This window comes from Gopherus evgoodei, chromosome 3 (assembly GCF_007399415.2).
Source record: "Gopherus evgoodei ecotype Sinaloan lineage chromosome 3, rGopEvg1_v1.p, whole genome shotgun sequence".
Classification (NCBI taxonomy): domain Eukaryota; kingdom Metazoa; phylum Chordata; order Testudines; family Testudinidae; genus Gopherus; species Gopherus evgoodei.
This window is the reverse complement of record NC_044324.1, coordinates 16,839,051-16,856,591: the sequence shown is the minus strand read 5'-3', so window position 1 is coordinate 16,856,591 and position 17,541 is coordinate 16,839,051. Positions and strand designations below refer to the sequence as shown.

At 46.0% G+C, this 17,541-nt stretch overlaps 1 protein-coding gene across 2 annotated transcripts in view; it reads right to left on the bottom strand.

The window, feature by feature from the left end:
- MSRA (methionine sulfoxide reductase A) overlaps positions 1 to 17,541 on the bottom strand; it is a 438,742-nt gene that overhangs the window by 239,586 nt on the left and 181,615 nt on the right. For both annotated transcript variants that reach the window (XM_030555194.1, XM_030555192.1), the window contains exon 2: positions 10,234 to 10,302. In XM_030555194.1, coding sequence (XP_030411054.1) covers positions 10,234 to 10,302 — 69 coding nt within the window. The remainder of the gene's footprint in view (positions 1 to 10,233; positions 10,303 to 17,541) is intronic.

The following is a 17,541-nucleotide window of genomic DNA, read 5'->3' as shown; positions in this document are numbered from 1 at the left end:
AGCACATCCCTGTGTCCGATCAATTCAGCTCCTTCTTCCTAGCCCACAGAGTCCTAAAATATAAAGAACTCCACGGCAGAGAGAAGGCAGGTGGATACTAGGAAGACATCGATGCAACTCTCAAAGAACAAATAATTTACAAGTCAGTGACCCCTCTTTCTTTTTTGAGGACTTCTGTGCAGTCCCATTTCTGGCAGATGAGCAAACACTGTTGCCAAAGATTTCAGCTTACCAAAGTGAGCATTGGATTTGGTTGCCAAGTCCAATGAATAATGCTTGTCAAGAGGAAGAACAGAACTGCATGTTGCTGCTTTGAAAATGTCTACAATAGTAGAGGAGACCAGTGATGTGTTTTTAAGCCAACTACTACTGGTTTTGGAGCTATAATATAACAAAGATTAGAACAAATTTTGAAAGAGAGCAATTAAGGACACAGAGGTAAACAACAATTGTAATAAAACACAACATGGTGTTACAAAAGGTAAATCGTGCCAGTCCAAACTGATCTCTTTCTTTGAGAAGATTACTGCATTTTCTTTGTCTAGAAAATTGGTTGCTCTAATCCACCTGGTACTCCTGAAGGCATTTTGCAGCAAAAAATTAAAAATTCTGTGCCAAGATTTTTTAAAATTCTGTGCACAATATTTTAAAATTCTGCAAGTTTTATTTGTCAACAAATAAAGGCAGAGTTTCCAGCATGGCTGCGGGGAGCACAGGCCACTGGCTACACAAAGGTGGGAGATCACCCTGCAGTCTCCCCACCCCTCGACCGTCTAGGGCCAGCACAAGGTCTAGGGCCAGGCCTACCCCAGAAACACTCTGGGGCCCTGCCCCTCTATGCCAGGCACAGCAAATGTGGGGCAGGTAGGCTCAACCAGGCAGGATCCAAGTGTGGTGGGGCTCAGTGTGAGGGGATCCAGGTGTGGGGTGAGAGGATTCTGTGTGGGACAATCTTGGTGCAGGCAGCTCAGTGATGGTCTAGGTGTGGCGGGGGATCTGAATAGACAGATGCTCGTTGCAGGGGTTCCAGGTCCAGGGGCAATGGAACTCTGCAGGGGCTTCCAGGTGAAAGTGGTTGAGGCTCAGCGGGTAGTCTGGGTGTTGGGGTCTCAGCAAGGGTGGAGTCTGGGTTCTGGGGGAGAGGGGCTTGGTTGGCTGGGGGTCTGGGTGCAGCTAATTTGGGGTCAGTGGCATGGGAGTTTGGACATGGGGGTTCAGAGTGGTACAGGGGGTGGAGCTCATCAGAGTGGGGGTTTGAGTGCAGGGAGCTCAGTGGGGGGTAGTCAGGAGGCAGGGGGCTCCCGATGCAGGGGTTGAGGTTCAGTGGAGTGGGGTGTGGGTATGGAAGGCTGGGGGGGTCTGGGTGTATGGTGTGAGGCTTGGCGGGGGTGTCTGGGTATTGGAGGTCCACATGCACGGAGGTAGGATGGATGAGGGAGCAGTTCCCCCTACAGTGACCTCTCACCACACAGTTGAGGAGCGATGGGGCCAGGAATCAGGGGAGGATGCAGAGTCAGACACCACCCCAGCCACTTCTTGGAGGGAAGGGGAAGTCCAGTCCTCTCCTGCCTCCAGCCCAGCTGGGACTAGCAGCTGATCTGGGCTCAGGGTAGGAGCCACTGGCTGCGGTGTCCATAGCTCTGCAGTGATTTCTCTCTCTGCTGGCTGCTCCGGGTGTCTGGAACAATGTATCTGTGCAGCTAGGGAGTGGTGCACCACTGCTCTTGCAGCTTCCCTTTGCTTCCCTGTCAGAAAGTCATTTTTCTGCAGGGAAGCAAAGCAATCTGCGGAAAATGTGAATTCTGGAGGAATTCTGTGCCACTGCTCATGTGCAGGAGTAACCTGGATTTCAGTAAAGCATTTGATACAGTTCCACATGGGAAATTAGTTACAAAATGGGGATAAATACAAGAATAAAAAGGTGGGCATGGAACTGATTAGAAGAGAAACTACAACAGGACATGCTGAATGGTCAGGCTGGAGATTACTAATGACTTCCTCAAAGACTCGTCTTTGGGCCAATTTTATTTCATTTTCTTTAATGATCTTGGCACAAAAAGTGGAGTTTGCTAATAAAATCTGTGGATGACACAAAATTTGGAGGTACTGCCACTATGGAAGAGCTCCATAGCCTACAAGAAGATTTGGACAACTTTGAAAACCTGACTAATAGCCATTTTTTCTATAAGCTAGGGACATAGCAGTTAGAAGCAACAGAGGAGGAAAAAAAAGACTTGGGTGTATGAGCTGCCAAAGTTCCGTGAAAGAGGCTAATGCAATCCTAGGATGCATCAGACAATGTATTTCAAGTAGAGATGGAGAAGTGTTATTATCATTATACAAGGCACTGGTGAGGCCTCATCTGGAATGCTGTGTGCATTTCTGGTCTCCCATGTTTAAGAAAGATTAGTTCAAACTGGAACAGGTGCAGAGAAGAGCTACAAGGATGACTAGAGGAATGCTGAAGTTGCCTTATGAGAGGAGACATAATGAGGTTGGCTTGTTTAGCCTAACAAAATGAAGGCTGAGGGAAAGCTATAATTGCTCTCTATAAATACATCAAAACAATAAACACTAGGGAGGAAGAGGCATTATTTAAGCTAAGGGCCAATGTTGGCAAAAGAACAAATGGATATAAACTGGCGATCAATAAGTTTAAGCTTGAAATTAGACAAAAGTTTCTAATTATCAGAGGAGTGAAGTTCTGGAACAGCCTTCCAAGGGGAGTAGTCTGGGCAAAAAAACCTAACTTGTTTTAAGGCTAAGCTTGATAAATATATGGATGGGATTGTATGATGAGGTGGCCTACAATGGCATGTAGTCCATCTGCAACTTCAATTAGCAAATATCTCCAGTGGCCAGAGACAGGATGCTAGATGGGAAGAGCTTTGAATTACCAAAGAGAATTCTTTCCCAGGTGTCTTTCTTGTGGGTCTCTCCCACACTTTTGAGGTTTACCTGATTGCCATATTTGGTGTTGGGAAGGAATTTTCCCCCATATCAGATTGGCAGAGACATTGGGGAATTTTCACCTTCCTCTGCAGCATGGGGAATGGGTCTCTTGCTGGTTTAAACTAGAGTAAGTGGGGGGATAATCTGTAACTTGAAGTCTTTAAATCAAGATTTGAGGACTTCAGTAACTCAGCCAGGGGCTATGGGCCTACAACAAGAGTGGATGGGTGAGGTTCTGTGGCTTGTGATGTGCAGAAGGTCAGACTAGAGAATCACAATGGCCTCTTCTGGCCTTAGAGTCTATGAGCAATGTTCACTACACCTCTTAGTCCAGTGGGAAAGTGTCTCTTTATTAATTAATTCCCCTTTACACCTTTTCCCTTACGTGGAACAAATTACCTGTAAGATTTTCTGACTGGCTGAGTCCGGTCCAGGGAATAGCACAGAGCCCTTTTCACACCTAAGGATTGTAAGTGGGATTCCCTTGGGTGATTATGGGGTCTGGAGAAGAAAACAGGGAGGGATATAGTCTCAGATTTTGGTCTGTAGCAGTATATCTTAGGTATAAAGCTGGAACAAGGTCTCACAGTGACTTGTCTTTATGGCCTTTCCACCCTATGCTGTGGTATGACCTGTCCATCATATGCATAAAGCATCGAGCTCACTAACCCTCCTGCTGGAGGTAATAAAGCTGGAACAAGGTCTCACAGTGACTTGTCTTTATGGCCTTTCCACCCTATGCTGTGGTATGACCTGTCCATCATATGCATAAAGCATCGAGCTCACTAACCCTCCTGCTGGAGGTAATAGCTATTAAAAATGCTGTTTGGGTATACAGGTATTTTAAGCTTGAGAGTGGAGTTCACAGGGTAGACCCATGAACGCTGATAAAATTAGGTTCAAGTCCCGGGGTAGGGAAGGTCTTCTAGTGGTGTGAAAGGCATTCATCATGCCTCAAGAAACCAGGAAGGTGAGAGGACAAAATTTGTCTCTAATAAAATTGTGATAGGCAGAATACAGCAGCTAAATTGACCTTCGGAGAAGCTACATTTTTAATCTAGCTCTTGCATTTCTTTACTTTTCACTCAGCAAACTATATCCACTTGAGTCTGTAGCACTTCAAAGTAAATTGTTACCACTTTTGCATGGTAACAGTACTCAACTTCTGTTAACATAAGGGGCCCATGAAAGTTTGTAGACTATCCACCATGCAGCCAGAATGATCCTCCCTTGTCCTTGAGAAAGGAAGATGAATTCATGAGTTTATAGTTAGATGAAGATGACACAACACTATAAGTATTATATTAGCTCTGTCCTCTCAGGTTTTCTTTAGGACTCTGGATATCAAGGGAATGGAGAGACAACACACCTTTTTCCGTAACTGGTGTTCTTTGAGATGTGCTGCTCATGTCCATCCAACTTAGGTGTGTGCGCTCACCCCATGCACCAGTGCCGGAAGCTTTCCCTCAGCAGTATCCATAGAGGAATGGCTCTGGAGCCCCTTGGAGTGGCACATACATGCTGTGGTATATAGGGTGTGTGACAAAGTTCCTCCTCTACCTTGGTGGGTCCTGCGCTTATTGGCAGATTTGCTCACCTCAGTGATCTTTCCCACAGTCTGGATCAACTCCTCCTGTGTCTGATCAGGAGTTGAGAGGTTTGGGGGGAACCCGGGCCCGCCCTCTACTCCAGGTTCCAGACCAGGGCCCTGTGGATTTGCAACTGTCTATAGTGCCTCTTGTAACAGCTGCATGACAGCTACAACTCCCTGGGCTACTTCCCCATGGCCTCCTCCAAACACCTTCTTTATCCTCACCACAGGACCTTCCTCCTGGTGCCTGATAACGCTTGTACTCCTTAGTCCTCCAGCAGCACACCCTCTCACTCTCAGCTCCTGGTGCTTCTTGCTCCCAGCTCCTCACATGCACTTCCTCTCCTCTGGCTCCTCCCCATCTGACTGGAGTGAGCTCCTTTTTAAACCCAGGTGCCCTGATTAGCCTGCCTTGATTGGCTGCAGCTGATCTAATCAGCCTGTCTGCCTTAATTGGTTCTAGCAGATTCCTGATTACTCTAGCACAGCCCCTGCTCTGGTCACACAGGGAACAGAAAACTACTCACCCAGAGACCAGTATATTTGCCCTCTACCAGACTCCTGTACCCCACTGGTCTGAGTCTGTCACAGGTGCCATTGGTTCCCCAACCTCATTTCCTTCTTGCCGGAAACTCTGACAGTGGGGAAGGAGGGCGGTTGTGGAATGGACATGAGCAACACATCTCAAAGAACACGAGTTACTTTTTTCTGTAACTGTCTTTTCTTCTGAGTGCTTGCTCATGTCCATTCCACTTAGGTGACTCCCAAGCAGCACCCGCTGGAGGTGGGTAAGAGGAGTTCACAGATATGTATATTGCAACACAGCTCCGCTGAACCCAGCATCATCTCTGACCTGCTGAGTGACAGCACAGTGAGCAGTGACTGTGTTCACCGAGGACCACGTCACGGCTCGACAGATGTCCTGGATTGGGAAGTGTGCCAGGAAGGCAGCCGAAGATGCCTGTGCTCCGGTTGAGTGGGCTCTGATGATTGGCGGCAGAGGGACTCTTGCCAACTCATAGCACGTGCAAATGCAAGAGGTGATCCAGTTAGAAATCCTCTGCGTGGACACTGGGAGGCCTTTCATTCTATTAGTTGTAGAGATGAAAAGCTGAGTTGACTTACAGAAAGGCTTTGTCCGATCTAGGTAGAAAGCCAGGATCCTTCTTATGTCCAACGCGTGAAGGCGCCTCTCTTCACTAATCTCATTGGGCTTAGGGCAGAAGACCGGAAGGAAGATGTCCTGGCTCACATGGAAAGCGGACACCACCTTGGGAAAGAAGGCCGGATGGGGCCAGAGCTGGACCTTGTCCTTACAGATGACTGCATACAACAGTTCTGAGGTCAGGGCTCGCAGCTCAGAGACTTGGCTTGCCAATGTCACCACCACCATGAAAGCTATCTTCCACGATAGGTGAGACAGGGAGCATGAGGCCAAAGGCTCAAAGGGCAGGCTCATGAGCCTGGACAGAACCAAGTTGAAATACCACTGAGGGACTGGGGACCGAATTTGTGGAAAAAGTCTCTCAAGACCTCTGAGGAACCTGACTATCATGTCATGGGAGAACATTATCTGCCCCTGGATTGGCAGATGAAAGGCGGAAATGGCTGCCAGATGCACCCTGATAGAGGAGTGTGCCATGCCCTGGTTCCTCAAATGAAGCAGGTAGTCTAAGATGGACTTCACTGAAGAATGTGAAGGGGAGATGCCCCATTCGGCCGCCCAGCAGGAGAACCTCGTCCACTTTGCCAGGTCTGTCTGTCTAGTTGAGGGCTTTCTACTCTCAAAGAGGACCTTCTGGGCCTCTTCTGAACAGGCCCGTTCCTCAGGGTTCACCCATGCAACATCCACACAGTGAGGTGGAGGTACGTGAGCTTGGGATGCAAGAGTCGACTGTGATCCTGTGACAGCAGGTCTGGTCGGTTTGGCAGGGACCACGGAGGGATCGCTGCCAGGCTCGACAGCATCCCGAACCAGTGATGGCGAGACCATGCTGGGGTAATCATGATAACCTGAGCCTTGTCTCTCTTGATTTTCACTAGGACCTTGCTGATGAGTGGAATCAGAGGGAATGTGTGCATCAGATTTCCTGCTCAAGGCAGGAGGAAAGCGTCAGAGAGGGAGCCCTTGCCCAGACCCTGTCTGCAGCAAAATCTGTGGCACCTCCTGTTCTGCCTTGTTCCATCTACCTCCAGGTGGAGCACCCACTCGGAGTAAGAGAAGTCCCCACTTAGGTGATCTGCTAGCATGTTCTTGGCACCCAGAAGGTGACACACTTCTAGATGAATTCTGTGGAATCTCAGAGACAGAGTGCCTCTTAGCAGAGGGTCGAGGATCATGCTCCCCCTTGTCTGTTGATGTAGAACACTGAAGCTATGTTGTCGGTCAAGACTTTGACCACTCTGTCCGACAAGTGAGGTAGGAAGACAGCCAAGCCCTGCGAACTGCTCTGAGCTCTGACATTTACGTGTAGTGTCATTTCCTCTGGGGACTACATACCCTGGGTCTGGCGAGTGCCAAGGTGCATCCCCCAGCCGAGGTCCGAGGCATCCAAAACCAAGTCAACTGAGTGAGGAGTGCTGACAAAGGGAACTCCTTCCAGGACTTTCCTGGGATCAGTCCACTATCACAGCAAGGTAAGTATTGTCACAGGGATGGCAACGACCTTTTCCAGGTGGTCCCTTGACGTGGAGTAGACCATTGCCAGCCATTGCTACAGGGGTCGCATCCGGAGCCTGGCATGGCGCATCACATATGTGCATGCTGCCATGTGACTTAGGAGGCACAGGCAAACCCTGGCCATGGTCAGGGGAAACAGACTTCCGTGATGAGGTCCGTCAGTACCATCAATCTCTCCAGTGGCAGGAATGCCCTGGTGCAGGTCAAGTCGAGCACCGCCCCAAAGAACTCTATCCTCTGTACCGGAATTTTGTCGTTTACCAACAGGCCAGGCAACAGCAAGTGGCTAACAGCATTGCAACATCCCTTTGGACCTTGGACCTGGAGCTGCCTCTGACTAGCTAGTCATTAAGGTATGAGTAGATATGGACACCCCAACATCTGAGGTAAGCAGCCACCACCAACATGCACTTGGTAAAGACCTGTAGCACTGTCACCAGGCCAAACAGGAGGACCGCAAACTGATAGTGGTTGGGACCTACCGTAAACCAGAGGAAGCGTCTGTGTCCCTTGAAGATGGCAATGTGAAAGTACGCATCCTTCAGATCAGGGGCGGCGTACCAGTCTCCTGGATCCAGAGAGGGGATGATGGAAGCCAGGGAGACCATGCAGAATTTCAGCTTCATTAGGAAGAGGTTCACGTCTTTCAGGTCCAGGATAGGTCGCAGACTGCCCTTGGCCTTTGGGATTAAAAGTAATGGGAATAGAACTCCTTATTACAATACTCTGAAGGAATGACCTCCTCCACACCTAGCTGCAGTAACCCCTCTACCTCCTGCACAAGGAGACTCTCATGAGAAGGGTCCCTGAAGAGGGATGGGGAGGGGAGGTGCAATGGAGGGGTAGAAAGCAAAGAAGGGTGTAACCCCATGCCACCATACTGAGGACCATAGGTCCGATGTTATAGATGCCCACGCAGGGAGGAAAGGAGAAAGGCGGTTGGCAAAAATAGGGGAAGAAGGATCCTGGGAACAGTCCGGTAGGTCGCGCTCAGGCATACCCTTAAAACGGGTGCTTGCCCCCCTCCTTGTTGCAGGCTAAGCTTGACTGAGAAGCCTGTGAAGGCTGTTAGCTAGGACACCACTTGTATTTTCTGGATTTCTTATGGGGAGGCTCCTGGCGAGAGTGGCCCCCCCGACCCTGAGGTTGCTGTGGCTTGAACTGCTTGTGGGCAGGGCCGGGAACATACAGGCCCAACGTTTTAAGGGTCATGCGGGAGTCCTTTAGGCCATGGAGCTGATTGTCCGTCTGTTCCGGAAACAGGGCCTGCCCATCAAAGGGAAGGTCTTGCATCGACTGCTGAATCTCAGTGGACAAGCCAGAGAAGAGCAGCCAGGATGCACAGCGCATGATCACCCATAACTCCTTCCTAGATACCTCAGGGAGGAAGACCTCGAACTTGGCAATGGGGGTGAAGAGTTGCCTGGCACGGGACCTTGCTTGCACCCAGTCTTATCCTTTCCCTTGCAGGAGGTTGGAGATCGGCCTTGCACCGTCTTTTTGGGCTTCTTGGTTGGAGCCATAGATGGGGACTGGTGCCAGCCAGTGGATGGTCCCGGTGGGGCACTGCATACCAAGGTCACAGTGCTCGGCACCGAGTTGGAGCGTTGCTCCAGTGCCAGGGTGAGGGCTGACTCCATAAGGAGCGCTCTTAAGTGAATATCGCGTTCCTTCTTAGTCCTTGGCTTGAAGGACTAGCAAATTTTGGGCATGGGCCTTTTGCTGTGATCACAGGGCTTAAAGCCTGGGGACCGGAGCACGCCTTGCCCTGAGGCAAAGACCCATTTTGGGACCTACAAAGTCTCTAACTATAGCTAAGGGATTTACTAACACTAACCAAAAACTATATGCACTATAATACAAGAATTAATGAGTTCATACGAACGAGACAGCAACAGCGCTGGCTGAAGCAGCAACAGTTCCAGCACCATTACTGGTGGCAAGAAGGAACTGGAGAGGGGAGGGTTATAGCCGGCAGCACCCTATATACCGCAGCATATGCACACCATTCCTGGGGGCACCAGAACCAGTCCCTGTGGATACTGCTGAGGGAAAAATATTCTGGCATCGGTGCATGTGGTGAGCACACACACCTAAGTTGAATGGACATGAGCAAGCACTCAAAGAAAAACCGCATCATCTGCAAACTGGATCCCTGAAACTTATCTTTACGCATCTTCTTTCTGAGAGAAAAGCCCTGACTTGAGTAGAGTGTAGGACCATACCCATAAAGGTGATCCTTTGCATGGGTTATGAAGGAGGACTTCTACCCGTTGATCAGCAACTAAAGGGACTGCACGAGGTCACATGTGTACTAAACTGCAGAGGAGAGACCCTGTTGAGAGTTGGCCCTTAGGAGTCAATTGTCAAGATAAGGATAAATGAATATGTTCTTGTATCTGAGATGTGCTACGACTACTGGGAGGTATTTTATGAAGACCTTTGGTACAGTGAGCAGACGAAATGGGAGGACATAAAATTGGAAGGCTCACCTGTCAACCAATGAGAAGTCAATGGGCTTACTCATAAAATAAGGCACTATTGCTGTGTGAGTAAAGGTATCAGAATCTGTCCCTTAGGTAGAAAGGAAGGAATAAAGGAGTCCACTGAGAAAGCTATGTAAATAAAGTAGATAAAACTTTCACCACAAGTATTTGAGTGCACTGGAGGTGTAGAGTCATAAATCACCTCCAGAATTTTGTATAAAGCACTGAACTATGTCACAGGGCCTATCATACGCAATAACTGCTACTCTGTATTTATACAAGATACTTAAAATAAAGGATAAAATATACTGTCTGTCAAACTAAGGCAAAATACTTGCAATACCCACTTTTTTGGTCATACACTTCACCAAAAATCCAACTGTTTTTTGTTGGTTATGATGGTTAGAAAATGGCTATAACAGTCCAGATTGTGAAACCCTAAGGAGTGTTGCTGAAATCAAGAAGTTTGGCATGTATTCCCTCCATACAATTTAGTGTTTTTTCTTTTAGACATGAAATCTTACCAAATAAAACCATCTGTGTTCCCTCTGGGAAAGGTTCCACTGTTCTGTTTCCGTTGACATGGTGCTTAGCTAGAAGACAAGAAGAAAAGAAAAGTATAGTAAACTATCAATTGCTATGGAAACACAAATACTCTTTTCATAATGGCTCTAGGAAAGCCTGAAATTTGACTGGTGAATAGCTATGGGACAGCTATATGTTAAGTTTTGATTATTCATCTGTATGTCCAAATTATATCAATTTATCTCTCAATACTGGCTGTTATCCCATAAAAACACTTGTATAACTCTGGTGATGTCTGAATTTAGGTAAGAAGGGCCTGTTTTTCCATAGGTTCTAAACCCCCATGGACAAACGGGAGTTCCACTTTGGTTGTACATTTAGGACAACTTATCCATTTCTAAAGTGACACACAGTGAGTATTATATAAACATGAATAATCACCACAGTCACAAATGAAGCATTCTTAAAAGTGGAATTCTGACCTGTACAGAGGAAGCAGGAAAAATGTAATCCTGTATTGTTACTGCTGGATTAAAAGCCTTTTGACATGACCAGATGTAATTTTGACCTTTTCCCACACTGCCAATCAGTAAGCTAAATTAAAAATTCATGCATCATAGTCTAATGTCACATTAATTCAATAAAAATCACTTCAACAATAGGCAATGGCGTATAGTTCATTCTGTTTCTGCATTACAGATTACCCATACCTTATACTGTTTTAAGATTATTAAATTATTGCTATCATTAGAGACTACACAATGGATCAGATGTGACTACTACTTCAGTTTATTAAAGCTTAACCTGGGAGGGAGAAGGCCAGGGGCAAAAAGGGGAAAACAGCAAGTCTGGTTTTCACTGGCTCTATTGACTGTACAATTCAAAAGTGATGTGCAATTGTTTTCTATCCTCAAACGCCGGCCACCCAATCATCTTCCACCTTCAAGCATGTCTCTGAGACTGAAACACTTTTCACACAAAGTGTATTTAGTCTCCACTGTAATCAAATTCCAACTCTTCTTCCACTCGGTTCCTAGAAGAATTGATGCACTAGACTGAATTCAACAAAACTGCACCACTTCTTTTACTGAAGCCAAAAAGTTGCTCCACTTGAGTTTTAATTAAATTAAGTTGTCTTTTTGGATTTCCCCCACTATGTGACTGCCTGTTTTATGTTCAATTTCCAATTGTTCTCTTGACAGCACAACAGCGATTCTGTGGATCTGATATCCTGTGGAAGCAGAGAGACATGCCATCGGCTACAGTTTTAGGGCTCCACAAGTGTATTGGAAGAGAGAGAGAGGACATAGGGAGTCCTTCCTCTGCCCCACTGAATCTGCACAGGTGTTAGGCATAACATGAGGTTTGTGACACTGGAGAATGTAATGTGCATGTGGAGGAGGCAGGAGCTAACATTCTGGCACTGCTAATTCACAGAGGGGAATTTTTATGCAAGACAAGAGCAGAGTCCTCTCTCCACTACCTGTGTGTGCCAGACTGGCTGTGCTGGGCTGAAAATAGATAACAGTTCCAAAACATATTCTGTAGTATATCTAGTGCCTACTCCCAATACACTGCCTCCAACATAAAAGGGAAATCTACTAATTTGGATCCATATAGTTACTGTGGGATGAAACAGACTCCACGCCAAAGCTGAATGAAATATCTGAGCTTTAAAGCAAAATGCAACATGCAAGATCCGATCCCAGAATATTCCTCAGGCCCTTCATTGACATCAGCATTTACAGTTGTCTGACCATATATGTCAGAGAGTTCGTCCTGAGAGCAACACAATGGGATCAAAGAGCACGAAGCCAAGGTAATGTGGCTGCTGTAGCTCTCTGTTCTGTAATCACTTTCCAGAGTGAGGTCCCACAGGACCTCGTCATATTGATTATTAGGCTTTACATATAGTATAACACCTTACTGTGAGCAAACCAGGCTGAACTGGAGTATTGTATTGTTTTAGGAATGCTCTACAATGAATGTTTTCCATTAGCAGTCAGGTATATTGCAGAAATAATCCCAGTCTGGGTCAAACATTTACAGACAGATACTTAGGGGGGGAAGGTCAGGATGATCTGCAACTGGAGTGAGGGAAATTATAAAGTGAATTGTAGGAAGACTGAAAGCCCTGGGCTATGGGGGCAGAGCGAAGGTTACATATTGGAAGGGGGTGGAGGGATTAGTTCCAAGTTAGGGTAATCTAGCTAGTGGCTTACAATAAATAAGACAAAAGGGGGAAGTGTAAGGGGACCAGATGTCCCGATTTTGTAGGGACAGTCCCGATATTTGGGACTTCATCTTATATAGGTGCCTATTATCCCCCAGCCCCGTCTCAATTTTTCACACTTGCTCTCTGGTCACTCTAGGGACGGGTACGAGAAAAATTGGATTTATCAGAGGAAAATAGCTTCAATCTTAACAATGGAGCACCTGTGTGTCTCTCCATAATAACTGTGCACCAGTTCAGGTTAAATCCCCAGGTGTGCCAGAATAGCACTCAGTGCCTCTGTGGAAATGTCACATATATCCAGCTGCAGGATCGGGACCCTAGACTGTAAGCTTTTTGGAGCAGGAAGCTGGCATGCTTTGTCTGTAAAGCTCCCTGCACACTTGTAGTACTGTATAAATAAGACATACTTTGTGATAATCAATAAGTTGCAAGATGTTGATTATAAAGTTTTTTTAAAAAAAAATTCTCTCTTTGAAAGACACCTGGGTGAACTCAATTCACTTCATTTATTTTTAAGCTAATTTTACTGCGCTGCTATTATATACAAGCCCAGAGAAAAATTAGTGCTCCATTAAATTAAAAAAAAAATCCATTAAGTTAGATTCTTGATAAAGGCATTGCCACAAAATTAACAGCATTTACTGGACCTATTAATTTAACAGAATATGTTCTCTATTGAGTCAAGATTAAAGTCTGTATTTTTTTCTTAAAACATTAAAAATTAAAAACTGTTTACTGTGGTACATCCATTCACTTGCAGCCAAGAATTCTTTTGGTACTACTTCTGATCACATGAAAGTTAAACCAAGAGCAAAATTCACAGTGCAGAGGGCATTATGCATCACTTAAGAATGCAACATTTAATTTAATGGATCTCCAAGCTAAGATTTTCAAAAGTGATTAATGCTGTTGGGGACCTCTCTTTGAGGGCCCCACTGGAGATGCCTTAGACAAACCTGATTTTCAGAAAGTGCTGAGCACCCACTGTGTGGTGCCTCAGTAGTACCAACCCCAAACAATCATGACTCTGGTTTAACACCATGAAAGCACTTTGAGTTCTTTTTATATGCCTTCTAGTGTTTGAGCCATTAGGGTACACTCAGGCCATGTTTTCAAGCTTCTCAGCAACCATGTGGACTAGAAACTTACTACTATTTTAAATGAAAACTGAAATTTTCACTGATCCAAATAAATCCAGTAGCTGGAGCTTTTAAAAAAAAAACACAACAGCTATTAAGATTCACAATGTGTTGATGCTGCTTACGTAAAACAGAGGCAAAGAGGGATGCGTGCATAGGTTTTGTGCCGGTCCTGCGCAAATGGGTGAAAAGCGAGGGAGGCTGCTTGATTTAATAAAGCTTCCTGACCGGCAGCTGGTATATTCTTTTATTTGAGTTTATTTAAAGTTCGAAATTTAATATGAGAGTCTGATTTTGTATATTTCTTGGGGGAGGGGGGTAGAAGAAAAGGAAAAAGATGCAACAGGAAAGTGATCGATTCATTGCTTCTGTGATGGCTGACAAAGTTTAGGAAAAGAGAGAATTAGCAGCAGCCTGAAAACTGGTGTAGCAACAAAAGTAACCTGTGAACTGCCTTGTGAGAAAGTGAGGCATCCACAAAAAAAGTTCCTCGTGGCATGATTAGTAACCCACTGTGAGACACACAGGCTATCAGGCCTGATCATCCCCTACTGCTATTTCATATAACACTTCTTACTGCTGTGCACCATCAATATACAATACATAATTGAAGACCAGTGGTTTTCTTCTTAGTCTTGTAAAAAAGAAGGTCTTCAATCTTAATTTCCAATGAAAGACTACAACCTTTAGGAAAAATGCTAGTTTGTCAGTGTAACGAGTGTAATGTTCTCATTTAGTGTCTAATGACTAATGTGACTGAAAATGTCAGCAAAGAGAAGGAGGCCCAAATCAGAAGAGAAAATTAAGCAGCAAAAACAGAAAAAGGACACCAGTGCCTTTGGATAAAATTTCAGCACCAATCACACATCAAAACTCAGTGCCAAAGAAATGAAAAGAGTCTCACTTGTCATTACTTTCTAATCAGATCCTTCCTTCCTAAACTATTCAATCGTCTATATTTCAGTAGCAAACAAGCTACATGCTTCTTTATCTTTTCTGTTACTTGCACTCTACACATATAAGCACACTGAACACAGACTGCACGATAGGCTGAATTAAATAGTGGTAACGGATGCATTGTTCAAGTTTCTACGTATCCATTTGTCACATTTTCCTGAAACCAACACTCTGTGAATACATGTTCTTCAGTTCAGTTTATTTACAGACTGTAGGAGAAGAATAACTGCAAATATTACAGGAGGCTTGAAACACTTCAGAGCTCTGCCTCCTTATGCTCTCTCTCAGGCTTAGAAACCACGAACAAGATTTTCTAAAATGGGTGCCTATACTTAGACACCTGAGCAAATGACCTGATTTCCAAAGTTCTGATCATGCAGCAGCTTCTATTCACTTCAGTGAGAGATGCAGTTGCTCAGCACTTCTGAAAACCAGATCACTTATTTATGTGCCTACGTGTGGACTTGGAAGCTTAACTCTAGGCAATCAACTTCAGCCTGGACCAATCTACATGGGAGGTCCACTTCCTAGACACCATGGTGCAAATAAGTGACGGTCACGTTACCACCACCCTATACGAAAACCCACCAACCACCATGCCTACCTTCATGCCTCCAGCTTCTATCCCGGACACACCACACGATCCATCGTCTACAGCCAAGCACTGAGGTACAACCGCATCTGCTCCAACCCCTCAGACAGATACCAACACCTACAAAATCTTCACCAAGCATTCTCAAAACTATGATACCCGCATGAGGAAATAAGGAAACAGATCAACAGAGCCAGTCATGTACCCAGAAGCCTCCTACTGCAAGATAAGCCCAAGAAAGAAACCAACAGAACTCCACTGGCCTTCACATACAGTCCCTGGCTAAAACCTCTCCAACGCATCATCAGGGATCTACAATCCTCCTGGACAATGATCCCTCACTTTCACAGGCCTTGGGAGGCAGGCCAGTCCTCGCCCACAGACAACCCGCCAACCTGAAGCATATTCTCACTAGTAACTACACACCGCACCATAGTAACTCTAGCTCAGGAACCAATCCATGCAACAAACCTCGATGCCAACTCTGCCCACATTTCTACACCAGCGACACCATCACAGGACCTAACCAGATCAGCCACACTATCACCGGTTCATTCACCTGCACGTCCACCAATGTATATGCCATCATATGCCAGCAATGCCCCTCTGCTATGTACATAGGCCAAACTGGACAGTCCCTACAGAAAAGGATAAATGGACACAAATCAGATATTAGGAATGGCAATATACAAAAACCTGTAGGAGAACACTTCAATCTCTCTGGACACACAATAGCAGATTTAAAGGTAGCCCATCCTGCAGCAAAAAACTTCAGGACCAGACTTCAAAAAGAAACTGCTGAGCTTCAGTTCATCTGCAAATTTGACACCATCAGCTCAGGATTAAACAAAGACTGTGAATGGCTAGCCAACTACAAAAGCAATTTCTCCTCCCTTGGTGTTCACACCTCAACTGCTAGAAGAGGGCCTCATCCTCCCTGATTGAACTAACCTCGCTATCTCTAGCCTGATTTTTGCTTCCACATTTATACCGGCCTCTGGAAATTTCCACTACATGCATCCGACGAAGTGGATATTCACTCATGAAAGCTCATGCTCCAATACGTCTGTTAGTATATAAGGTGCCACAGGACTCTCTGCTGCTTTTACAGATCCAGATTAACACAGCTACCCCTCTGATACTTGTAATATCTTAGCTACCATCTTATAGTAACTTGGTAAATGCTGACTTTTTAAATGGCAACTGTTATACATTACACAATACAAATCCTTTAGTAATTATGACACTCATATCCAGTGGCAGATTAGCCACTGGGCAAACAGGACCTGTGCCCAAGGGCCCCAGTCATTTGGGAGGCCCCAGTAAAATGGGTGACCCCACACCCAGACCCACTTCTCCCACCCAGCGCTGCTACCAGGGAGCAGTATCGGGGCACAGGGGCAAATTCCCACTCTCCAACCCCGCTCCCCCACAGGAGCACAGTGGAGTAGGAAGGTGCAGGAAGAAGGGGTGGAGAGGGGCCCCCACTTGCTCTGACCCAGGGCTTTGAGCAGGAGATTGGACTAGATGACTTCCTGAGGTCTCCTCCAACCCTAATCTTCTATGATTAGATTAAAACAGTGGTCCCCAACACGATGCCCGCAGGTGCCGTGGCACCCTCAGGGGCATCTTAATGCACCCGAGTCCTGGACCCCGGGAGGGCACCTGCCGAAATTCAGTGGCATTTCGGTGGGGACGCCTCTTGATGACAATGCTTGTCGCCAACAAGTGATGTCATCGAGAGGCGTCGCCCTCGAATTTCACCGGGGACGCCTCTCAATGACATCACTTGTTGACAGCAAGCGGCATCATCAAGAGGTGTCGCCGCCGAAATGCTGCTTTCGGCGGGTGCTCCACCGCCGCAGTGGTCCTTCGTCTGGCGCCCGCCAGACAAAAAGGTTGGGGACCACTGTATTAAAAGATTAATCAGCTCTGCTCATATCATACTACACCTGATGGGAGATAGCAATAAAATGTATAGTCAGAAAAAGTTGCCAATGCCAAAGCAAGTGTGTTTCTAGTTATGTGTAGTAGGGGAAAGTAGGATTTAAAGGGTTGCTTAGCCAGTTGACTTTTTTTTTGAGAGAGAGAGAGAGAGAGAGCATGCATGAGAAGGGAGAAAATATTTCACACACACAAGACCTCCTTAGAAGGAGAAAGTTATCTGTAAAGGTTAAATTGTCTGTGCAGAGCCTGGGATTGAATGTGCACTGCGGTCTCCTGTGAGATTGTATTTTGCCTATAAGCACAAGAGAAACACCTTTTCATTAGATGAGGGAACAGATTTGTGAAACAAAAGATAAGGAGAGATACAAAAACCTATTGTGATGTTCATGGTTTATGATCTGGTGACAACAGGACTGATATTTGACTGGACTTTGCT